The sequence below is a fragment of the Eurypyga helias genome, unplaced genomic scaffold, assembly GCF_000690775.1.
Source record: "Eurypyga helias isolate BGI_N326 unplaced genomic scaffold, ASM69077v1 scaffold13334, whole genome shotgun sequence".
Lineage (NCBI taxonomy): Eukaryota > Metazoa > Chordata > Aves > Eurypygiformes > Eurypygidae > Eurypyga > Eurypyga helias.
The window spans coordinates 12,504-38,365 of record NW_010244409.1 but is presented as its reverse complement, the minus strand read 5'-3'; the positions used below and the strand labels follow the sequence as shown (position 1 = coordinate 38,365).

Below are 25,862 nucleotides of genomic sequence, written 5' to 3'. Positions count from 1 at the left end.
GAGTCTGACAGTGCCACCAGACAGTCTGTTAGGCCAGATGCTAAAATGCTGGGAGGATTTCAGAAGTTCTCCAGAGATAACTAAGGGGATTATGGTAAAACACTGTTATTTTATGTGGCCAGAAAAAGAGTTAGAAAAAGGTTATAGATGACCTCCCTGGGGCAGTGATGTCATATTTTTATGTCAATATCTGTGTTTATATTTGAAAGACCACCAGAAGGGATTAATTGAACAAGAATGTAGTAGGATGTGGCCAAAATTAATTGAACTAGAATATAATGAATGCAATGATATTTGGTTAAAAGGGAAGACATCTAGGAATAGGGTAATGAAAACAGTAGGATTATATTGGGCAAAAGAGAGAGATAAAGAAGAACAGAAAACAAAAGCAAAAGAAGGATGGGATACTATCCAATATGTACCCCCATCCTACCCACAGCATTCTCCTAGATCGGTTAAAGACAGGGGAGCATCTGAAGGAGAGGGGTCTTCAATATACCCTCGCTTACCAAACCCCCATGTGAGTCCAACTGCTCCTCTGGGTGATAATAGCAGAGAGGGTGATCGTTTAGATACAATATCCCCATCTAAATCTAGGATTAGAACCTAATATGAGGCTTCTCAAAGAAATGAACCACAGTTTGAAAAAATTCACTTGATGCCCCTGAGACAGATTCCTTTTTGGGGACAAGGAGGGTGAAGCTTGTGTTCATTATTGTACCTTTGACAACCCAAGACATCAGGGGCTTAAAAAAGGGATTATCCCCCTACCTGGATGACCCTATTGAGGTAGGGGAAACAATAGATGAATATTTGGGAAATGTTGATTACACTTGGAAAGATTGGGATTTCCTTTTGGGGATTTTGTTTGGACCTCAGGAGATAAGAATGATCCTACTAAAGGCTCATTAGGTATGGGAAGATGAGCCCCCACAGGCGGGAGGGGGTGGGCAACATGACCCAACGATAGAGGATGCCATTCCTGAAGTAGATCCCAATTGGGATCCAAATAATCAGGTCAGTTTAACCTGACTAAGAGATTATTGACCTTATATAATAAGGGCATTAAATATGGCATTTCCATGAAGAAACAATATGTCAAAGGCTATGGCTTTCAAACAAGAGAAAGAGGAAAGTCCTGCTATTAGGTTAGAATGAGCTAGGGGATGCCCTGGGAAAGCCGAGTGGATTGAGCGCTGAGAAAGCCGGGTGGGTTGGACCTTGAGGGACCAGCCTTTGACACACTGCTGAAAGTTCAGTTTGTCACTAAGTCCTGGCCAGGTATGAGAAGAAGGATACAGAAAGATGAAGGATGGCAGAATACGACTCTGGAAGAATTAATTAGAACAGCACAGCAAGTTTATATGAGGAGGAATGAAGAGAAGGCTAAAATGAAAGCAACGGTGATGGCTCAGTTTCTAAAACCCCCACCCCAACAGGGTGGAGGGGGATATGTCAGAGGTAGAGGAAAAGGAGGACGGGATCAAGGCACACCACCCACTCACCTGACAAAATGAACACCCCAAATAAGGTTGTGACAAAAGCAGGGTGCAAGATGCAAGAAGGAAGGACGCTGGAAAAACAGGTGTCCACAAAGAACAGAAGAATCCCATGAAGAGGAAGTCCAAAAGATAATGGAAATGAATTCTGGCTCTACCAGAAGTGAAAAAATAATTTGAACTATTTGTAGATGTTAAGCAGGGGCATGCTAAAGGGGGTTTAGTACAAGAACCTGGGGGTAATAGAAGGCCTGTAGCCTGTTTTTCTAAAATGTTAGAGCTGGTGAAAGGAGATGTCCCTATTGTTTACAAAACAATTAGAATAGGATAAAAGGGATCTAGCTACTTAAGTAGGCAAATCAAGGTAACTACCTGTATCAAAGAATCGAGAGCTGCTTAAACCCAAGTTCCTAAGAATCATTAATCGCTGATAGGGAGGGGTGGTTTTGCTAAGCCCTGTCTTTGATCCAGCTTCGATTTGTTGAAGATTTTCCATTTATCTATAGCTCTTAGTGAATCAAGCCTTAAAAGCCATACCTTGAAAATATTTATAGTTTTCAATTATGCAATGCTATGATACCTTTTGTTTTTATAGCTTTCAATCATTGCTGTTTTTTTAATGTCTTCTTTCCCAGTATAGACTTTGTAAAGTCCGTCGAATGTCCCATTATACTGTAACAGACACAAGAAGAAGGAGTAACAGTTAGAAGTACTGAACTAGATTGTAGGATTGTCAGATTTTTCTTCCTCACAGCAGCTACCTTAATTTTTTTCACAGAATGATAAGTGAAGGCTTTGCCTTCTCATTGGTTTCACTTACCGGGTAGAAGACTCCCAGAACTGGGTCCAAGGGGAAGGGGACCTTGTTTAAGAAGGGATCTTTGTATCCCCACAGTAATTCTTTCACTGTTCTGTTCTGCAGCATGGTTGACTTAGAAGATTTAATCCAAGTATTTAATAGCAGTTGTATAAAAGTGTTTGTATACAAGGAAGGTGCAGCCTACAACAGCAATAAAATTAATGTTTAGCATTAAATTCTACATGTGCTTTGGATCAAAACCACAGAGACTGATGCCAAGAAATCTCTGGCAAAGATGGATTCCAGAGTTGCAGCTCACTAAGTTAAGTTTCAACTTAAAACTGACAGTCCTTAACAAAACAATTACTGGGCATAATTTACACAAAAGAAGACAATTTGTCTTTACTGCTTACATGAGTTCACTAGATCATCCATAATCACAGAACAGTTGAGGTTGGAAGGTACATCTGGAGGTCATCTGGTCCAACCCCTCTCCTCAAGCTTGTCAAGGGGTAACAGGTTTAAATTGAAAGTGGGGAGGTTTAGATTAGATATCAGGAAGAAGTTCTTCCCGGAGAGGGTGGTGAGGCACTGGAACAGGTTGCCCAGAGAAGCTGTGGATGCCTCATCCCTGGAAGTGCTCAAGGCCAGGCTGGCTGAGGCTTTGAGCAACCTGGTCTAGTGGAAGGTGTCCCTGCCCATGGCAGGGGGGTTGGAACTAGATGATCTTTAAGGTTCCTTTGAACCCAAACCATTCTATGATTCATGTCCCTCAAGGATAAGAAAGTGTGAAAAACATCTCTCTGAACTCCCCTGTGCATATTTTGAAGACAAGTTTATGATATAAAGGGTGGACTCGAGTGGATTAAAGACAGCACTGTCTTGCAAGGCAGGCAGACCCTCTCTGGGAATTTAGGCTTACGCCAGTTTTTTTCTGAATAGCAAAATGGGGCTTAGATCCTCTGTTCCCATCTACCCTGACATGGATGCTTCCAGGCATGAGCCTATGTTTAGACCCATGAAGAGCTACGTAGTTCAAAGTAGGGGACCTAAGCACTGTTAATACCATGACATGAAGGACTCTGAGCATAAGATACAAGAACAGCTTTTGAAAAGAGAGATGCTGGCCTAAATTAGGATACAGTCAGAATACATGTGGTCTGAATAAGGTCATTTGCCTTTATTTATTTACAACTCAGGGGATGTCATCACAATATTCTCATTCTTAAGGGAAGCTACAAATAGGATGGAAGCCCTTTCTTCACAAGGGGTGGCATAGAAAAGACAAGGGGCAATGGGTACAACTTGCACCAGGAAAGGTTTCATCGTGAGAGAAGAAACGAATTTTTTGGAATGAGAACAGTCTATCACTGGAATGTTGTAGAGTCCCCATCACTGAAGGTTTTCAAGGTGCAATTAGACAAGGTGCTAGAAACTTTTATATAGGTTCCCTTTCTCAGAAAAAGGTTGGATCAGGTCATCTTTTGGGTTGTCTTCTAACATGGGCTCTTCTCTGATTCTGTGATTGCTGGTATGATTCTATTTTGTGTTTACACCAACCATCCCTTATGCTAGGGGCACACCAACACCACTGTGCCTCTAGCACCTACACTCTCACAGTAATCCTGAACACTCACACACAGACACCGTAGAGGTAGTGTAAGACAATCAGGCAACACCACCAGGATGGAATAAAAATATGAAATCTGTAAATATTGGTCAAGGACAAACATCTTCAGCCTGTGACAACAAAAGCATAGCTGGACAGCAGAGACTCTAGCACTACTCTAGGTGAGGACCACTGTGCTTTTCTTTGGTCTCAGTAGGACACAAAGGCTCAGGGGATGCCCTTGCAGTGGTGCTGAGGGGCACCATGGGGAGCAATCAATTGTGGCAGTGAGGCCCTGCATACACCGAACATGGGATTTAATACAGCCTCCTTTGCAAAGCAGGACTGAGCATATTATGGAAAGAGAATGGCAAATCCTCCTTTTACAGTTCGTGCCGTACCTCACACAGAAAATTAATCCATCCACAACCTCTTGGTTCCTTCCCACACTAAAATTGACTAGGAGGACGCTTTTTGACACATCCCATCCAAACTGATGACTTTGTTTCCATTGACAGGAGCAAGTCAATTTTTATTCACTTTTAAGATCACCCTAGGAATATAAGGAAACCTTAACACATACGCCATATGTGATCAGAATTAATATTTTTCCTAACACTATAATACAGATATTCTCAGTGTTGATTCCATAGAGAGGAAATCTATCCTGTGGCACTTCTAGTATTATTAATGCTAATTTCTCCCCTATTTCCTCCAGTATCTCAACATTTGAAGGTGTACACTATGGTTTTATTTCTTTTCTTACCACAACAGCAAGGTTGAGGCAGGTGATGGTATCATTTTCTGTCCCAACAGACATATCAGGTTCAAAGCGAGCAACGTTAGGCAACATGTAGGATATTGTCCCATCAGAGTTTTCCGTGATATTTTCTTTGGGTAAATATCTCACACTTGAAATACAAAATAAAAACATAGAACATTTGAAACATTTGATTTGAGAACGTTGATCATCATTTTTGTACATGAATGATAAACTTTTCATACCCACTGAAAATTTTCATGTGAATATATGTGAGTAATCCATTTTCTTTAATATATTTTTCTTCTGGAAATATTTTCTTAGTGCCTAATGGATTTTTTTTTCTTGATAGTAAAATGAAAAGAAAAAAGTTTTGATCTGATAGGCCTGTATTGCAACAAAAGAGTTTATTTATGGTTAAATCCATAATGGGAGTCACTTTGATAGCATTTCATATGCATGTGGAGATTTATAAGGAGTCTCTCAGCTCCACGGGGATTCTCATAAACCTCTCAACTATACCCTGTCAGCAGATCACTAAGGCACAATTCTCTGAGCTGCTGCAGTTCTAGATTTAGCACAAGCCTTCAAGACCTTGTCGTCTTGCAGACCCCTCTGCAGGGGCAGTACCCAACAGTCTATGCTGTGGGTCCACAAAGCTTGTTCCAGCTCCATCCCAGAAGGGATCTTCAGGGTATTCCATCAGATTTTCCAGCCTGGGACCAGCCTGGGTCCAAAAGGTTCAGAGAGCATTTCTCCATGGTCCACATGTAGCCAGAGGAGATGGGCCTTACCCCAAAAGTAGCTGGATCTTGGCTTTTCCAGATTGGTTTGTGTGCATGTCATTTTAATCAACTTAATGTGTAAAGCACACACTTGAAAGTTGGGAAAATGTTTTTCTAATTAATGTTACTTCTAATTGGAAACAAAAGACCTAAACCAAGGTTTCCCAACAGAATCGCAGGGACAGTTGCATTTTCAAGGCCAGTTGTTCTACACTGTAATAAATAATTAAATATTTAAATATTTAAAGGGAGATTGAGAGAGAAAGACTCAGTGTCATAGTGATTCAGGTAAACACAATATCCCAGGTGAGCATGACCACAGCAGTGAGAAAAGTTGTAGCAATCATTTTTTACATAGTCTCATCTAGGCTTTTGGCAGGGATTGGTCCCTGAGAAAATAGACATAATCACCACCACCAAACATTTCTGTTCATTTCTGCTGTATTTCTTAACTGGTTAGTTTCCTCATTCCTGTGTAACCATTTCTTATGCCTTCTCAGGTACCTTCTGAACCAGGAGTTCTCTATTTCCAGTGAGAAATAAATTAACTTTAGGCAAGAAAGTACCTCAGCTGTAGATGCTGCAAAGAAGAACTCTCTCGTGAATATAACAGACATCCTCAAAGATACCAAGAAAGAAATATCCTATCATTTTAGGAAAGCAATTTCATAACAAGGGTGCCAGTGCTAGCTGGGTATTGGGCTTAATGACTCATGAAGCAACAATTAGTCCTATTTAATAGGACATCACATTTAATATTAAGCAAATGATTAAAAGCTTCCCTGAATGGGGAAGGACTGCTGTATCTAGGCCCTAGCTAGTACATTCAGAAAAAGACATGTTTTTCAGAGGAAAAAATGAAAAATGAGAATATGAAAAGTAAGTCATAAAGGAGCAAAGAAACCAAACACATTATTGCTGTGGCAAACATCTTGCTGATGAGTAATTGTTTTTCCCAAAAGCAAACAGTTTCACACCCAATTACCTATTTCTATATGTGTTTACCCAAACTGAGACCCAGTACAGAAAATATTTGTGATTGCTGTGTGTATTGCACTTCAGGCATTTTTTTTCAAGATTGACTAAAATATGATGCTGGAATTGCAAAAATAAATTTTAACTCAGCAGAACTTTCTCTGAGTTCAGCAAAACTTCTGATATGACATGTCACATATTCAGGGGGTCTTTGCTTACCTGTATGTGTAAGGTCCTCTTTGTTCAAGTTTTGGACGTGCTCCTTGGTCTAATACCTCTGAAGGATTTTGGACATGGAAAACCCAAAATTGTCTGTAAACAGAACTTCCTGGCACAAGCCAATTTTCAAACGCAATGGTACCATTTGAAATAACAGCTTCCTAAAAGGACAAAAAATAAAACCACAATTATCCACAAAAAATGAGTGACAAGCTGCATTTACTTTCCAGATAACTTCAGAAGATTCCCAGACAAACAAAAAAAAAAGCTATTTTATCATCAAAATGAGGTATACAGCACACGTTTTTGGCCAACATATGAAGGAGCATTGAGATTCCTCCTCAGTGAGAGCAATAGTGAGTGTCCCTAAAATAAGTGGTCACAAAGCTGACACATTTACTACTGTAGCCAGTAGCAAAACTTTCCTACTATTGTGGTCAAGCATTGCCTTAGTTGTCAAATACTTGCCAAATCCACTTATTATTCGTAAAATCTTTGAATGACTGAATGATACCCAGAAGTTTTTAGAATCCACAAACTGGTAGTAAAAATTTAGAAAACTTTTTTTCAATTAAAAGAAAAATCTAGACTGCCTAGTTCCAACATATAAAATGCTTTCTTATTAGAGTTGCGCAATAATAACTAAATATGAAAAGCCCACAGAGTCCCAGGAATCAAAAGGCTGGAAAACCTTCAGAGAGCAAGAAAAGACATTTTAAATGACAAATTGCTAGATTTTCTTTCTACCTTAATTTTCTGCCTCTAGAGTTTGCTTAGCAAGCACCATTAAAAAAAATTAAAAATAAATAAAAAGGATGCAACCAATTGAGAGCCACTGCCATCAGAAACCAATGTCATGTCATAGAGAACTCATCACACAGGCAGCGCTTTGTCAGTGGAAAGCCTGTATGGTGGAGTTGCATATGTCTTGCTGCTGGTTTAAAAAACTGGGCTTCCTGTCTGAGTATCTGTTAGAATTTATGTTCATTTGTGTGAGAGGGGAAGGAAATCTTGCTACAGCAAACATGTTATCGGCCTGGGGTCTTGCACTCTGTCCCGAAAGCTAAAATTCTTTTTAGCCTGGTTTTGCAAGCCTCAGGAGGCCAAAGACTATGGAAGCTGAGATCCAGCATGGGGCAGACTGTCTTCTTGGTAAAGAGAGAAGTACTTACATGATTTTGAAATCAAGTTTTCAGTTGCCACAGAGAATTGCTCAAAGGATCTGGGAGAAGCAGGCTGATACCAAGAAAGAGATAACTGTCTGCTCACAGTCTCTGATATGTACTCAGCAAGGTCCTGGGATGGGGGAAGATGCCAGGATTTGACTTCCTACCTCTGTAACTTGGGTAGGGAAACAGTTAAGGATTCCTGGCAGCTACATGGTCAACAGGACACACTGATCTCTCTACAGGTCAACAACACACGGTAACATAGGTGAACAGAGAAGTTTTAACCCTGTGACAGTAGATTTTAAAGTAGTGTTACTTACTTCTTCAAAGTTTAAATTTTCCCCTCCATCCATTCCTCTCTCCCCTGCTAACTTTTTGATAGGGATTATAATATCAGAGTGGTGTGCAAACTACCCTGCCACTGCAGAGTTTGCTCAGAGTGTCTCAGCCATTGTTCCTCTTCTCCCATCCTTGAGAGGCACAGAAATAGTCCCCAACCTGTCTCTAGTTTTAGACATTCTGGGCACTTCAAAAAATTATTATTCTTCAATGATCACATACTACCACTTTTTGTCGACTTGAAAGAATATGAGGAATATGCTTCCTCACAGCTTTCTCCATGTAAATGAACTTATTTTTTCCAAAGGGTGATCTTTGCCTCTAATCCTCTCTCTGCTACTGCAGGAAAACCTGAGTATGCAGCACTTTATACCATTTTTTAGTGCAACCAGGACAACTTTCCACATAAATTGAAGCTATAGGCTATGTCACGAGCCTTTTCATGTACTTTCTGTACTGCTCCTTTCCACACTTCACTATACTAGGTACTTTCTTATCAATCTAGAACAAATTTGCTGTACACCGAAAGAGGTGTATTGGGACTCTGTTATTTTTCATGCAAGAATAACTACTACTTTGGGCTTGGTATGAAGGGGTCCCTGGGATCTGAGTACACGGGACAGGCAGGTCACAATCAGTTACTCTGTGGATTTGCAGCCCATCTTTTACTCTGTGCTAATGCCACCATGGACACTCTTGAGGGATGATTCAAGGGATGGCTGATCCAATCTGATTGTGCTGCAGCCAAAGGGGCAAGCCTTCTCCTGCGGCCCACGGTACCTGCTCCATATCCTCCCCCTTCCTCTGTGCCAGTTCTCATTCCTCAGGGAGCTGTTTCTGCCTGCCAGACTGGAAAAAGATTATTTCTGGGTTGGGATTCTTTTGCTGGATTACCTTTCTACCTGTGAGCCACTTGGCTCAGTGGTATGGGTAGGGGGAAAGATTAGATGAGAAACAGAGTTAAGATAAGGGAAGCAGCTAGACAAAAGAGGGAGGGGGAGGAAGGGAGTGAGACCATTACTTCTGGTGGCATTCAGCCATTATTGTTAATAACATTTCTCACACAAAGATGTTTATTATTCTCTGTCACATATTTTGAGAGTGCAAATGGTGGGCTAAAGTGGAATAAAATCCCGACCTCTGTCTTTATTGATGTCTTCATTTAATAAAACCAATATCCTCACACCAGAAATTCCTTGGGTTTTGGCTGTTTGATCACTAACAAAGCCAGTTCTAAATATTACCCCTTCATATGTCTGGTCACTTATATATTCCCCTAGTAACATTGCTATGCTTTGTGGTATTATGAAAGGTAGGGTAATTTGGGAAACTACTAATTTGCAATTAATAATATGAAACACTTCTCAGCATACATCAGCTCTAATATATTATGCAATAGTTAACTCTTGTTAGCAAAAGTAGCTATACAATATGTAATTGCTACACAGCCAAGTTCATCTCATGACCTAACTCTGCAAGCCTGAGTGAAATCAACAGAAACTTTAACCTCTTTTGTTTCTGACACACTTCTTCCCCAACTTGTGGTGCGTCAACTGCAATACATAAATTCAAGAAATGCTGAGCAGTCATGAATAGGAACTTGGTGTACTTTATGTCTTTACACTGAATTCATCCATCATGGTTACTGATGAAGAAATACAAAACGTAAGACAAAATTGTTGTCTTGACAAAGGATCTGGCAAAATGGTCATAAGGTGTAATTTTCTGGGAACTGAGATGTGCTTTTCTTAGGCTTAACCCAGAAACATAGCTTCATACCAGCCACAGTGAAGAATGTTAACTCTTTACTGACTAAAACCAGCACACATGAATACTTTTGGCTGTAACAAAATTGTTACTAGCTTATCCCCATGTGTTGGATGTGTTGGGCTGCATATGTAAGCTGGAGGAAACAATACAATTCTGTAAATTCCAGGAGAGCAAATAATCTCCCATTTTGCAGCTGAAAGTACAAATAGCCATTTATTACTTTTGAAGTAATGATTATTAGCTTATTATTAGTATTTCTATACAGGATTTTTTGGATCAAAACTTTTAATCCTTTTTCAGTCCCTGAATATAAAAAATTATGGAAGACAAGTTTATAATTGAGAATGCTGGAATATATGTGATTAGGTCACTTAGGTTCCGTTGAGGGCTGCAGTTGCTTTAGCTTATTAGTTTAGATAAAGAAGTGGCATATGAATGTCACAAACACAATACTAAAATAGAAGTGCTTCATATGCCTGCAGTAGCTGAGGAGATATAAGCTTGCCAATCATAAAACCCAGATATTTAAAGAGACAGATGGCTAAACATAATTATAGCTAAAATTGATAGCTTTATTTCTAAAAATAACAGAGACTAACCTTGAGGACTTTACAGAAAGTGTGCAGCGTTGAGATATTGTGGCCAATCACACTTTGTCCTGTATTATCAATTCAATATGTTATGTAACATTATGTGACGCTGTAAACCTCCTGAGCTCACGTACTCAGGTAGAAAGAAAAAGCTCCTAGAGAAGTGGTGATAAAGATTTTTCTGGCAAAGGAACCAGCTAGCAATTGGTTTGTGTGGTTTTGAATTCATCTTTCCTGTTGACTTTTTTTAGTGCTAGACAAGATAATGTCTAATGATAACTATAATAGACATGATAATGTGCCACTTAAATGTGTGGAGTCAATTAAAAAAGTACATTTTGAGATAGTCTCAAACAAATTATTTTTTGTAAATAACTCCATAACTTTCATGTTTCACTCCTATCCTAACTTACCAAGGACAGGTTTCTACCTTAAGGTCTTACTCAAAAGGCATCTTTCCCCTCTGAAAAGATTCAGGGTTTGAGGAAACTAGGATTTTTGCCTTTTGGTAGTGAAATTGAAGGCACATTTTAAGGGGCAAGTCTCCTTTCCATGAACAGTATCAGAGCTGAAATAGCTTAGTACTAATCTTGTTCAGTGGATCTCTGCCAAGATGCTGCTGGTGGTGTCATTCTGACTGTGCTCTTCAAGTGACAGTTTCTTTAAAGAGCCCCCAACGAGATTCAGAAAATGCATGTAATGTTAAAAATCTTTAAACCTGCTGGAGACAGGAGTAGAAACAGCTTATCCCCAAAAGATCTGAGACACAGGTAGAACAAACTGGGGTTAGAGAAGATAGCAATGTGTTGTGTGTTGAAGCACAGCTGTCTGTTAATAAACTGGAACACATGAAGGGGTGACATCTTGCTGTTACATGTTATGTGGACTTTGCTTGAATTGTTCACCCATGGGCTGTTGATGGGTGAAGAACAGCACCTGCCTGAGAGTCTCTGTCAAATTTCTAAGGGCATCTGAGATTGTGTAATTGCAGATGCCTTTCAACAAAATATGTCCTGCAGTGTTTACTGAAGTTAAACACCTAATGACTGCAACAAAGGAGAAATGAGGCTGCTAGGGTTTGGTAAACTGCAAAGATGTGTGCTTACAGAAAGCAATGTTCAGGCTTCCATGGCAAGCAGAACAAGAATAGCAAGAACAATTGCTTGCATTGATTTTTGAAATTAAAATTTTCCCTATATATTGAAAGATGCTAAGGAGCTCAACTGGACTTTCTTGAGAGTAAATTGATGATAATGTGATTTTACTAAATCTTGCTAAGTTAATTTATGACAATCTGATTTTTTATAATTTGAGGTGTCCCAAAACCATTCAGGACAAATAATTCTACTCAACATTTGTTTCTCTAATCCAGCAGTAACGTTTTATTGTAAAATTAACTTCCCCTCTGAATATAAATTTGGTCTTACTGTGTTGCTGTCAACTTGTGCAAAGAACTAGGATTTATGTGGAGATAGGGTAGGTAGAGGAACAAGTAGGGGACTTCTTCCGAGGTTTGGACTGTGCAGAATGTAAGACATGATTTTGTTTATAATGGTAATATCTGAAACAGTTTTTCAATTTTATTAAAAATATGCCATTTTGACATTTATTTTCTCCCAGTGGGTGAGGACCTATGTTCAAGCTTTGCCTCATATGACTTCAGATCATAATACAAATACAAAAATGGAAATACAAATGTTTACAGGCCCTATCTGAGAGAATATCTTGTTCATTAAGGTTTTTTCCTGTCCTAGAGTCTCCATTCTTGAGAAATTCCAGGTAAAACTGTGTTTGAAAGTGAGATGCTTCTACCAAACATCTCCTTAAAAAATGACATTTCCAAAAGTGAAAGAGAAAAAGTATTTCTAATGTTCTCTGTTCAGCAGACCTTTTAACTTTCAAGTCATCTCTATATTTATTTTAAATATAACTGCAGTGCATAACAAATATCTGGTTTTCTTACTAGCTCTTTCATTGACACAGGTCAACCAGAATTAGTTAGGTTCAGGTGCCTCAGTGACATCTGCTGAACTAATGACATATTCTACCTGTTGCACCTTGGCATATCTTTTCTGAAAAGGAATTGCCTTAGGGTCTTATGGTCTCACTAAATACTCACATGATAAATAATAAAAAAAAATCTGCTATGACTTGAGCTTAGGAAAAAAAAATAAAGCCTATACAAATTTAGTCTTTTATATTTTATGTGAATACTGGTGTAAGTTTTCTTTTTTAGATATATGAAATAAGTTGCTTTGAAATAGTTACAAGCATCTGAAGCATGACCACAATGCAGAAAATTATAAAGAGGTTGAGTAAATAAAAATTACTCTGTCCAATACTTTACCACTGAGAACTCATACAGGTATAATTTAATATGTAGATATTTGCAAATCATGCTGTATAACAGGTTCATTATTATAAGTAAACAAATGAACACATAACACTGGTAATGCCCCCTCCCTGGAAGTAAGTGTTCAAGGCCAGGCTGGATGAGGCTTTGAGCAACCTGGTCTAGTGGAAGGTGTCCCTGCCCATGGCAGGGGGGTTGGAACTAGGTGGTCTGTAATGTCCCTTCCAATCCAAACCATTCTGTGATTCTGTGATATGTGTAATTTGCTTTGGAAATACTTAATGGCATAAGACAGCACTCTGGATTAATTCAAAGTTAATATTTTGTGTAAGGAGATATAAGTTTTTAATACTATGGACTTTCTAAAAAACCTGCCATTCCCTCAGTAGGCCAATCAATTAAAATTATTTGCAAATATAGAGTAAAATATTTTGTAAAATGTTGCAAGGTGGGTGAGACATTATATAGTGAGAATTATTTTTATATTCTCAACAAATTCAAAAAGTCCATGAAAAATCCGATGAAAATTGGAAAACTCCTCTACAGTTAGGTTTTCATAGAGTTTGCTTACAAAATTTAAATGTTATGTAGAAGCCATTTTTTCTTTTTTTCTTTTTTTTTTTTTAAGTGTTTGTAGAATCCAGGCAGGGCTTCAAGAGTTTAATACTTCCTGAAATTTCATATATCCAACTCCTCAATCGACTTCAATAGCTGTTCAGTTAAGGGCAGTCTTCCCAAAGGGCCTTTGAATAAGTATTTCCAAGATCTTCAGGGACTTCACCACCACGGCAGATCATTAGGAGGACTAACTATCAGCCAAAGACCTCAGGATTTCTAGATTTTTGACTGTAGGAGATCCTACGTTGGATGCAGTGTCCCCAAGGAGACTCCATGTCTCCATGGTGGACACCCTAGGGTGGTCCACCCTGGGTGGACACTCCAGATTACTCTATGATTATAACCTCAGTTATACACCCTTTTGACCCAAGATTTAACACATTAACTTTTCATTTTTGTTTAAAGACAAAAGTAGATTTTAAAGAAATAAAATCATTGGGGGGGGAAAAAAAAAAAACAAACACAGGAAAAAAATGTGTCTGCCAGGTCTACAACACTCTGCTCCAGTTAGCCTTCACACTCCTTGAATCAAGATGTACATGATCAGATCCTGTAGTCTTGTGGAGCTTATTGGCTTGCATCATACAGTCACAGAATGTGAGCTGAATGCATCTAAGTGTAGGGTTAGATTCTGCGTCACAAGTTTGTTTAGATTATTTGCAGTACATAAATGTAAGTGCATGGAGTGAGTACCAAAAAAAGAGCAAAATGCAAAAAATTAAGTGGATCATCATGAGGAAAAATAACCTAGACACAAACATAATTAAAATAAAACTAAGAAATGCTCACTTCTAAATTACATCTAATGAAAATATGTTGAAAATAATATTTTGGCTTCTCAAGTGAAGCATGAAAGACAGCAAGCAAGTAAACATGAGAGCATAATTAATATATTAAAAAATATATTCCTGCAGCATCTATTCCTAGGAAAGTTTGGATTGCACGTATTACAAAGGCTAGGTTTAATAAAGTGGAAAAAAAAAAAAAAAGGTAAGAAAGAGAACAGAAGATTTAGAAATAATGACTAGTCAATAATCACAAACCATATAGATTAAAAAAAAAAAAAAGGTACCTTTTTTATTGCTTTGCCTATAATGTTATCTCCAACTGGTATCAGAACTCCTCCAAAGATAGCCAACACAGCACCGACGACGGCCCCAGTGAGGAGCCCACAGTTTCTGTTACAGCCCATTCCTCTCCTTTGTCAGGGTGCAGGCAGACAATGTGAAAATATCCTTGTTGCAAGGCTTGATGTTTTTTTCTCACTTCTTGGTCCCAGTAGACTCTCTGATTTTCCTGAGAGAAGCTGCTAATATAAGGAGAGAGTGAACAAAAATCACATTCCAAAGCTCAAAGTACAAAGTGCATGAGGTGAAGCAGGTAGGAAGATAACATGTCAAAAACAGCCAGCAGTGACAGCTGGTGCCAAAAAGAAAAAAAAAAAAAGGTTGGCAAGCTAGTCACTTGTTACATATCATTATCTTTTTTTATTCTAACTTCTAAAAGACTTGTAGGTTCTTTCATTAGGTTTTTTCTTTTTTTGGCTCTGTTGCCTTATGGCAAACTGACGTATTTATTATTCAGCTGACATTTTTTCTGAGGCAAGCACCTTCTCTAAGATCCCTCTGTGCCAAAGGAGGAGGCCATAGCCCTCTGCTTTTATCACAGCCTGCAATGCTCAGGGCTCCCACTTCAGGCAGACCCAGGAGTTGACAACACTGACGTAGGCTGCCCTGGCTCTGTCTGCATTATGCCAGCACAAAAACCCTCAAGGTCCACCAGCACTTTGGTGGGAATGGCAGCCTCTAATGGGAGACACCTATGAGAAGCCCATCTTTCCGGATCTCTGTCAGTCCAGTGTACTATTGAATGGACAAAACTTTGTTTCAGCAACTGCATGGCAAAGGCATGTCTGGATTTTCCTTTTAGAGTTGAATTCTGATCATCACCTAGTTTCATCAGTCCCAATTGCCTTACAGAAAGGCAGACTAATAAATCTAGATTTTAATCTTTGAAAGATGTAACACTTTATATTTCAATATCATTAAGCCTCAGAATAAAAATGTCTGCAATTAATCATTTTAAAACAATAGTTGCTGATAATATGTGCTAACATATCTTAAGATCTGGACCCTAATGAAAGGCATTGTAAAGAAAATCAGAACGATATCAGTGCTGGGAGATATGATAAAACATAAGACCCATTGATATTTTTTTTCTTATTCCTTACTATTTATGAATAACTGAGGCAAAGTTCTGCCTAATTTGCAATTTATTCTTGCTCAGGAATTAATCACATCCACAGAATTTGCAAGTTTATTTGCTTTAGACCTCCAGCTAACAGAAAATCTGCTGTTTTCTATTTTAGGTAATACTCTCCATATCTTTTTTATTCTTACCAATTTCTGTTTGTTAACGTGTTGTGATCATCTCTAAATCAATTTTAAAGCAGGTATTAGTTGCAGAGTTAATTACACATTCAAGGCTAAACGCACAGAGCAAAGGAAAACAGAAAGATTAAGTGAAAGAACAACTCCACCCGAATTCCCAGTCTACTCATGAGGATTAAAGGGCTAAAAAATCTTCATGGATTTATAAACACTAAAGCAGATGTAGGAATAGCATGTCTTTTATTTTTGTAAATGTGGTTATGAGATCCTTTTATTAAAAAAAGGACACATATGACATGTGCTGACATATAAGGTACCATGGTCAGCAGGCTAATGATATGGCCTCCCAGAATGACCAAAAGACTACTTGCAAACCCAGAAAAATGCCATTTAAAAAAGTCAGACAGTCCATCCACCTTCCACCAGGTCATTCTTTGTGGTTCCCACATCAAAACTCTAACCTTTGATTGCTTTACCTGCATATACAAGAGACGAAAAATTGGCTAAAGTTTTTTACTTTCCCTAGGGACTAAGAGCTGTCTTTAGAGCTGCAAACCTGGCTTTTCTGCTGGAGACGGTGCACCTTGTTTGAACCACAGGTTTACTTAGTTGCTTTCCTTTCTACCAGCTGTGATTCTGTGCCTTTGCACATAAAAGCAATAGCAACTCATCGAAGGGGTAACATTATGAAAAAAATCAATTTTTCCCAAATTTTCATGCAATTTGTGGAACTTCTCACAAAGATAACTGAAAGATGACTTGACTGAACTATAAAAACACCAAGTTATTAAAGACTCTTTGATATAGTGGATGGATGCATAATGTGCTGAATGGCAAACTTCAAAGCAAAGTCAACTTAGAAATTCATAAGACCTGAAGAACTTTTAAGTGAAAGGCACTAGGTCCAACGCTCATGTCTTTGTAGAGATGTTCAGATCAGGATCTTCAGCAGAACTATAATATGGCTGTGCAACTCATTGGATAAATGTTGTGTGGAATTTAAAAATCTGACTGCTGTTACACATTGTAGCAAATCTAAGGACAAGCAGGAATTCTCAATGAAATCAGAGTCTGACAAGTACATATTTCAAGTTGATTCTTTTCCTCAATGCTATCTATTCTGGCAGATTTTTTTTTTAAAAGTGTGGAAATACACACTGTAAACTTATCTCTTCCAAAGTATTTAAAGAGGGCTTTTAGGCATTTTCAGAAAATTTTCAAATTCAACAGAAATACACCTTCCACCAAAATACATTTCCACCTAAGTTTCTACAAGCTGTTCCAATGGATTTTCTTTGAGTTAGGCAGACTAGGTGTGTGTCATGAGCACTAACAATAAACAGCTAGAAAGCAACTGGTTGCTAATAACTTGTGTTTGTCTCAAGCTTTTGCAAAATGTAAATTATTGACCCTTCTCCCACCAAAAACAATGCAATAGCAGTCTAGACATAGTTCAATTTATGCAATTTGAGTTATCCATTACACAACTGCAATGAAGAGCACTCACAACATAGCACTCACTTTCACATAGAAGTCAACAAGCTATTTTCATCTATCACAGTGGGATGTAAAATATGATGATTAAAGTAGAAACTTCCATTTAATTAATTTACCTTAAGCAGAATAGAAAATACCATAACAAAATTAGATTTGGTCTGTGAGACTATCGTATCTTTTAAATTTAGATTTGTCTACAGAATTAGCATTATTCACCCCATTGTAGAGTGTTGGGTATGTAATTTTTAATAGTGTTTCATATGTCCTTAATAGATTTTTGAAAATGGAAATGGTCCATTCAAACCTCTGAAAATACAATTTATAAGCAACAATTTATATGTAATTTATAAACAACTTTCTTCCTGAACATGAGGAAAGATGTAAATATTAAACCTTTTCTTCCTTATTTAACTTATACTTCGTCACATGTCCATTTAAAGCAAGCCCCTATAAAAAGCTAAGAAAGTAACCTGTATATTCATAACGTTTCCTCTGGCTCTAATAATAATTTTTAAACATTGCCTGACATGGCATTACTTGAATTCTGTCAGAGAATCAGATTTATTGCCCCAAATGAGAGCATGTACATAGGGAAGAAGCAGTGTGTATAGTGAAAATTAAAATGGGTTTTGAAAATTCCTATTAAGAGTTTCAACCCAAAATCATAGTGTTTCTTTAAATAGAATTAGAGTTTCTCCAAGGTCAGATAGTAGTATTAAAATCCTGAAATTATTAAGAGATATATCTGCAGGGAAGAAGCTATTTCTGCCATTTTTTTTTAAATCTTTGACATACATTGAAATTAGTTTTGAACTTTTCATCTTCAATAGTAAATGCTACAAATATCACTTTAAAAAGATGCATTTCTAATAAATTCACAAAACTGATACTGTAGTGTCAAGAATGTTAAATATGAAAAGATCCAACGCAACTGGGAAACCCAGGAACACTGAACATAAAATACCATTGCTAACATTGTAATTAAGCATTTCTCTAATACATGAAAAATTTCACTGGTTTTTGTAAACATCTTTGCAAAATCTTGTCATTATATTTTATATTACAAATAAATATTTTCAAGAGCTTTCCACCAACTGATTTTAAAAGTATTCCTGAGGAAAAACTGATTTTAAATGTCATATCATATGACTCACCTTGAATAAGGGCAACTGACTTTTCAGCTGAACATACAGGTATTTAACACATGACTTGCATCCAGTAACAAGAAGACAAGCAGCTAAATCTCCCCACCAAGCACATACCCCCTAAACTCTGAGGGAGTGTTTATATATTCCAAGAGACGTCAGTTCCCTCTTTATCTTTTAGCCAAAGAAAAAAGTTAAGTTGTATTGGTTCGAGGGGGAGGAGTGTGGGGGGGAGGGGGGCGTTATTTTTACAGTCTGACTGAAAGCCACTACCTATATCTCGTGGTAATATACTTAGCGACTGCAATCTTGGTCAAATTTTGATCCAAGTGAGTCAAAGGTCAAGGAGACCAAAGGGTAATTTATTTACTTGTTTCCTGGTCACTTCTTCTCTAATATCTATTTGCTTTAAAACTGCTCGTATTAGCAAGTTATGACTAATCAGTTCCTGACAGTTTCTTTAAGATACAGAATATTTTCAAATATTCTTTGCTATATAGCTCTGCAGTATTAAATAAAGCCTGACTACTTTAAGCATTTTCTGCTACAATACAGGCTAAACACCTTTGCAGTTTAAACATCATGATGGTGTATTTTCAAGTAATAAAACTCAGGAAATATGACAATATTTTTAAAAGCTTTTTTTTTTTTCCCCCCACAGTTTGGATTACAACATTTCCTCACAAAGTGTGAGCACTTTTCCTCTTTTCCTGCAAGTTCAATAAACTTTATCCAAGAAGCTTCTTTTTCTTATGGTATCTAAAAATCTGCTATTTTTTGACTGACATCTGTGTAGACCAAAGTGTCACCCCAGCACTGTGTTTACTAATAATTAACAATAATCAGTTTGGCAAGCTTTTGCACAAATATTTTTTAATTAACTCCTCATCCAAGTTGAATAAAATGAATGGACTATTTTAAAAGATTCTTCTGGCAGCAGCAAGAGGATGTGATTCATATTTGGCTTATTTAATTACAAGAGAGAAAATATTCCTAAAAATAGATTCTTAGGTCCAGACTTTCAGGGTATAGCACTGAATAGTTTGTGATGCAGATGTTTAGTATTTGGTATGTGTTTTGACTGTTTATTGTTCTGGTTTTGATATTGCCCTGGTTGAAAGTTAAGCTTTTGTGGAAGAAGCTCCTTTCTTCTAATCTACTTCTGCTAAGTAAATCTAAGGTGAATGAAGATTAATGAATTTGAGGTTTATCTCCCAGTAGTGAAACCAAGCGTGAAAGCGAGCCTGGTCCTTTGAAAGTAATCTGTAGGACAATCTTTGTACACTGCTCGCTGCCAGGGAAGGCTGGTGACCCTGACTAACTCCAGTTTCACATCCTTGAAAAGTGGAGTAAATTTGCTTTGCTCTGTTCTCTAGTTAAAGAGTGGAGTTTAACTGCTGACAGAAGCAGTCCTCCACACTATAGTTCCCATGCACTACTTTTATGTATACAATCATTTCTATTGGACATACCCTTTTATGATGCTCTCTTGAGGATGATCTTGTTCGGGATCCCTCCCAGGCTGCACTCCTTTCTTACCTGCTGATTTGTTTATTTTTCTAAGAAGAATTCATTATGGTTACTCACACGTGCTTGTGGAGATGTTCCCTACCATGGTAGTTTTCTCCATTTGACATGTATGGGATTCAGTGTGCACCATTTTTAAGGGAGGAAAATAAATACTGCTCTCATTTTGTTTGCATACTAAAGGCACTAAAGAAGATGTAATGAAGATCAGTTTTCAACATATACATGTTAAATTGTATCACCTAATTTTGTGACTTATGATACCCTATTATCATCCTATATAAGCAAAATCTTGTCTATCAAGCAGTAAAATGAGGACTGCAAGGTCTAACTGCAGAAAACAGCAGAAAGGATATGAAGCTAAGAAAGAAACTGTGCACTTTTAAATATCAGTTACTTCTGTTCCTTAAAACTAGACCAAACCTTAAGCACTTAATGGTCCTTCTGTGTTCTCAGGGTTCATATCAGAGTTCAGAGGTTATAGGGGAGAAAAAAAGACAGAAAAAGCAAAAAAATATGTACTTCATCAAGGTCCCTAGTGGTGCAACAACAAAAAAACTACCCTACAAGGAGAAACTCTGATGAAGGAGAAACAGTGTAAATGACACTCACATGCTTCATGAAGACACAGAAAACCACAGGAAGCAGAAAACAACAAATGCAGTTGTTAACCCCAGATGAAGCCCACCCACATTTCCCAGAATAAACATCCTACTAACAAGAAAATGCTGAAGAACTGAGTGTGATTCCTGGCTTTTCTAGACATCTCATGGGGGGCCTTGTGGAAATCACTTTCTTTGGGGTGCTTTCTAAACAGAGAGGGAAAAAATGAGGAGAGTTATCATCTTTCTATATGCCCTGAGATTTCTAAACATTCAATGTCCCTTTTTTTTTTTTTTTTTTACATTAAGATCCCTTCCATCAGGGGATGACATATCTTTATGGTACATCATATAATTTGAATTTTGAGGATACCCACATAAACATTCCCAAATTCCTGTGGGAATTCTCTGATGTTCAGTACAGCACAGCATGATTTTATATCCCCATGTTTCCACAGTCACAGCACTCACGTTCTACTTCACATGCCTATTATGAAGACTGTAAAAACTAATTTTAACATTAGTCCCTTGTCAGATATGCAGTTGTTACCTGAGGTTAGGAAGCAAATTAGAAAACTCCAGAGAACTCCTGTCTTTACTTTTAAACATTCTAAATTTTTCAGAGGACACTAAATTTAAAAAAAAAAAAAAAAAAAACCACAAAAAACAAAAACACACAAAAAACTAAAACCACAACCAAACAACAAATACAACAACCTTCTAGTTGCTAGGCAAAAGGCCAAGCCCTGAGGCAGAAGATTATGTTAATTTTCTCAGCATCAAAAACACTATTTTCTATAACTTTTTTGGCTACTCTTCTTCTTCTAGGGTATGAGGAATTACGTTTACCTCCTTTCTATGGTAAGTAAAAGCACAGATTTATTGTTTATCTGGCTTATTCTATTAAATCATCTTATGTGGCTTCTACACTCCTTACCTGAAATCCTGTTGCCACCGTTCAGTGGTCCTCTGTCATCTACACAGTTATTAGGTCCCACAAGAAAGGTTGTAGCTTGTAGTGAAAGATATAAACCTTTCAAGAAAACTCACATAAAATAAGAACATTTGGTTCCTGTCCCCAGATAAGCTCTTTCTGATTCAACACACTCATGTTCATCCATGTCCACTTAGTTCTACTGAGGAGAAAAATGACCAAGATGAATTACCTACAGAAGAGTATGTGCAATATGCCACCAGCTGGATGAGACATCTGCCCCTCCACTTGCATTGGAGATACTAGGAGGTGTTCCTTTATAGGGAGTGAAATTTTCTATTCATGAAAGGTAGTTTGATTTCCTGTGTAGATGAAAATCTTCTGTGTATCACATCATCACATAATACATAAGAAGCAGTAGAAACTATCCACCCAGACCAGCCACAACAATTCACTTCTACTGCATGAGAGCCTCCCCTAGAGTGCACATGGCCTATCTTCAAGCACTGCCTATAAAGAATTTGAATATATAACACCCAAAATATAAAAATAATACTATAGAGCTAACTTTTTTTTTCCTAAATTATATCTTTAATATCTTTGTCTCAGCTATTCACTGTGACTGCTATTTTGCACAACCTCATTTTCCAAAACCTACAGGATAGAACAGACTTATATGACAGGAGTTGCCACCTCAATTTAAAAGAAGGGACTATCAAGGTATTTCAGTTTTGCCTTTAATATCTTATATCTAAGGACCTAAAAGAAAAGAAAGACATAGTTTCATAGCAGCGATTATTTTTCTTTAATTACAAATATTTGTGGCAAATAACTTTATCCAGGTGTACTGTGTTTGCATGGCAAGGTTTTGGTAGTGGGAGGGCTACAGGTGTAGCTTTTGTGAGAAGCAGCTGGAAGCTATATCTGATAGAGCCAATGCCAGCCAGCTCTATGATGGACCCACTGCTGCCCAACCCCTGCTCCCCATCCCTCTGTGCTGCTGGTGGAGAGAAGGTAGAGATTTTGTGAGTAAAGTTAAACACAGAAAGAAGGGAGGGGTGGAGGGAAGGTGTTTTAATGTTTAGTTTTTATTTCTCATTACCTTACTCTGATTTGATTAGTAATAAACTAAGTTAACTTTCCCCAGGCCAAGTCTGTTTTGCCCATGATGGAAATTACTGAATGATGCCTCCCTGTCCTTATCACAGCCCATGAGCCTTTTGTGAGATTTTTGTCTCCCCTGTCCAGCTGAGGAGGGGAATCAGAGTGGCTTTGATGGGCACCTGGCATCCAGCCAGAGTCAACCTACGACACCAGGTACCACATCTGACCTAAGAAAAGCTAATTGGTTTCCTCTTCCCTCAATAAAGAGGTATAAGCACATCCACGGACTCATCCCATCTACCTTAAATGATTATCTTGGGCAAAAATGAATAATATATTCTTTAAAGGTACTGATGTATTTAACTGCAGAGGATCTAAACAACTCACTTAAATTAGACATCTAACTTTTAGAAGGTTAATGTTAGAGGAATTTCACTCAAACTCCACAGAAAGGTCTTTCAGCTCCTCTGCTTGTCAGTGCACTGTGCCAACAATACCAGGACAGCTGTACGAGGCTCTGGTATGTAGAAACAGGCTGTGAAGCTAGAATAAAATGCAATGAGAAAACTTCAAAATATTTACCACCTGACATTAATGGGAAGTTTGGCCAAAGACTGCAGATATGCTGAGGCAATTTTGCACACCTTATCAGACTTTTACAGCAGATGTGTTGGCCTTCAAGGCTTTCTAGTGTATGCTGTGAGGCATACTCCAACCATTCATATCAACTAATCTTCAGCCCCCTGAAGAAAGATCCTCCCAAACATGCATTAATACCTGATTTCTCATCACAAGAGCTTGAAAGATTCATTCCAAACTGCTGTGTAGCTCCTACATTATCTACTAAATAGTCCAAGCTGTAGTTTTCCCAGCTGTGTGAAGTGTTAGGACCTAAGATGCTGTCCCTTGTGATTCTCAATGTGTTCTGACGATACGGAAAACATCCTAAAATACTATTGGCTCAAGACAACTTGGCAGCAGTACAGTGGAAACAGCATGATATATTTGGCTCCTGTCAGTGATGAGTTTCTCTGTCAAGCTGTAACTAGGTTCTTTAAGGGAAAAATGGGTGATGGAAGACCCAGAAGGTTCTTTGGTTCATTTTTTCCCTGGAAATATTGATTCTGAGCTCTTTTTCACTGACTGTGGCATGCATAAACTTCTGCCTTTCTCAGTCCTCAAAATCACTTTAAAAATTTATTTTCAAGTGATTTTAGCAGGGGAATCAGGTGAAGAAAGCACAAGAGAGGCAGGGGTAGAAAGGAGTTTGAGTCTTCCACTGCTGTGGGTTCATGTGAGATTCACTCAGAACATAAATAGGAAGGAACTTCCTAGAAGAGAACTTGGTACAGAAACTGTAACATAGTAGGTTAGGATTCTGGGTGAGTGTGAAGCAGCAAAGAGATATATAAACCTGTTACCCAAAGGGCTAGATCATTCTAATAATGCTAGAAACATTTCTCACTGAAACCTAAGGAGAGCACAGAGAGGAGGTTCCAAAGGTAGGGGTGAAAAATTTTGAAAGCAGACATCTTTTGAAAGTCAAGAAAAATTAAATAAATCTTGTCCCTACTTGAATGTATTCTACTTCTTGCAAAATGCTGCTCCTTGGCTCAGCAGTCACAGAATAATGGAGTAATTCAAAACTCCTTCACTGGTGCAATACCCAGTTGAGAAATAGTCACCGTGATGAATCATCCCAGACAATGGCAGTGGCTTTGATGAATGACTGGGTAGTCCTTACATCAGCTTTTGCCTACCAGCTACACCATAATTTTGTCTGTGTAATAAATAAGCACAACATATATACAGGGGATTTTTCCAATAAATGAAGAGGGAAGTTTAAGGTCAACTTTTGGGTGACGTGTCCAGTGTTGGAGACCTGTCAAATAATTGACAGCCTTTTCTTTCAGTTCACGTGTTCCAGACATGGTGGCATGTCCTTGGTCTGAGCAACATGCAGAAGATCTTCCCTGGGACTTCAGTTCAACCTCAAATACAAGGTATTAAAGCTAAACCATGAACCTACTGCCAGAAAAATTCTTGCTCTTCATCAGACCAGCACAAGAAGAAAGCTTTACTTAAACAGCTCAGTGTCCTGGGACAGTTCCCCAGCCCCACTGTGAGAATAAGAATTGGTGGTTGAGGTAGTACCAGGGGATCCAGACCCCTGCCAATGAGATGTATGCTTTCTACCGAGAGAAAGGGCAACATAGAGAATAAGATACAGAATTAATACAGGCCAAAGCCCTTCCTGATTAAGCTTTCTCCCTTGAGGGAAAATCTCAGACACTACAGCAGTGGCAGCACAGACATAATGGAAACATTCTTAGAAAAGTAGATTTTCCTCTCCAGCTGGCAGCCCAGATACAGACTGTGTGGGTCTTGCCTACCAGTCTGGGTGAGAAAGCAATATTCAGACATAGTGATACAGTAAAATAATTTATGACTATATTTACTGTTTCCAGATCTTAGTGAGTGTAATGCATGGGCTCTTCTCAGAGTTATAAACAGCCAAGATAAAGAAGTTGAATGGTATCTGTCTTTGCTTTTAATAATTCTATCATGCAAGAGCATTTTGCTAGCAACAGGGTGAAATAGTATGCTCGCAAGAAATTAATACACTGTCCAACTGTGTGCTAAGGAACTGCATTTAGTCCAGGAGCAGGTCACATACCTGTATGGAGGGAGAGCTGCTTTCACTACTCTTGTCATCAGAACGGGAGAGCTGAAGGAAAGCCTACTAAATTAGAACCATATTCACAGAAAAATCAAGTTGCTGTAGCAACCCTATAGCAACCCTGGCTGATCAGTGCCCTATGAGTCAGTTGATCTCCCATCAGCCACAAAGAAAAATAGAAAGTTGCACAGAGCTTTTAAACTCCTTAGTAGCTAAGCTGCCTCAAGTGATAAGGAATTGTAAGACCTCTGAGCCAAAGATAATACTTTCACACTTATGCTTTGCAAGAAAGACCAGTTTTAAGAAATCCTTTCAACAGCAGCCTCTTCCTCTGATCTCTTTACCCTCTGCAATAGCCCAGCACTTGGAGGCAATGTATCAGTTCCCTGTCACCAGTCCAGAACAAGCTTAATTGACTTTGTTCTTTGCAGTAACTCTTTGCAAACACAGCCTAATCCCAGTTAATCCTCACAACACACAGGAAGCCAGGTAAGGGGG

The 25,862-nt window shown here is 38.2% G+C and overlaps 1 protein-coding gene across 2 annotated transcripts; it reads right to left on the bottom strand.

Annotated features, from left to right (window-relative positions):
* Positions 1-2,060: 2,060 nt before the first annotated feature.
* LOC104508205 (platelet glycoprotein 4-like) lies at positions 2,061-25,376 on the bottom strand. 2 transcript variants are annotated; one of them, XM_010149744.1, is made up of 6 exons: positions 25,362-25,376; positions 14,558-14,791; positions 6,647-6,807; positions 4,674-4,818; positions 2,320-2,499; positions 2,061-2,171 (listed from the first exon to the last, which is right to left on the bottom strand). In XM_010149744.1, exons 2-6 carry the CDS (start codon positions 14,675-14,677, stop codon positions 2,061-2,063), a joined length of 717 nt encoding a protein of 238 aa, XP_010148046.1. In that variant the 5' UTR covers positions 14,678-14,791; positions 25,362-25,376. The 2 variants fall into 2 exon arrangements, with proteins under 2 accessions (XP_010148046.1, XP_010148047.1); XM_010149745.1 differs by lacking the exon at positions 25,362-25,376 and adding an exon at positions 18,527-18,611.
* Between the last annotated feature and the right edge of the window lie 486 nt (positions 25,377-25,862).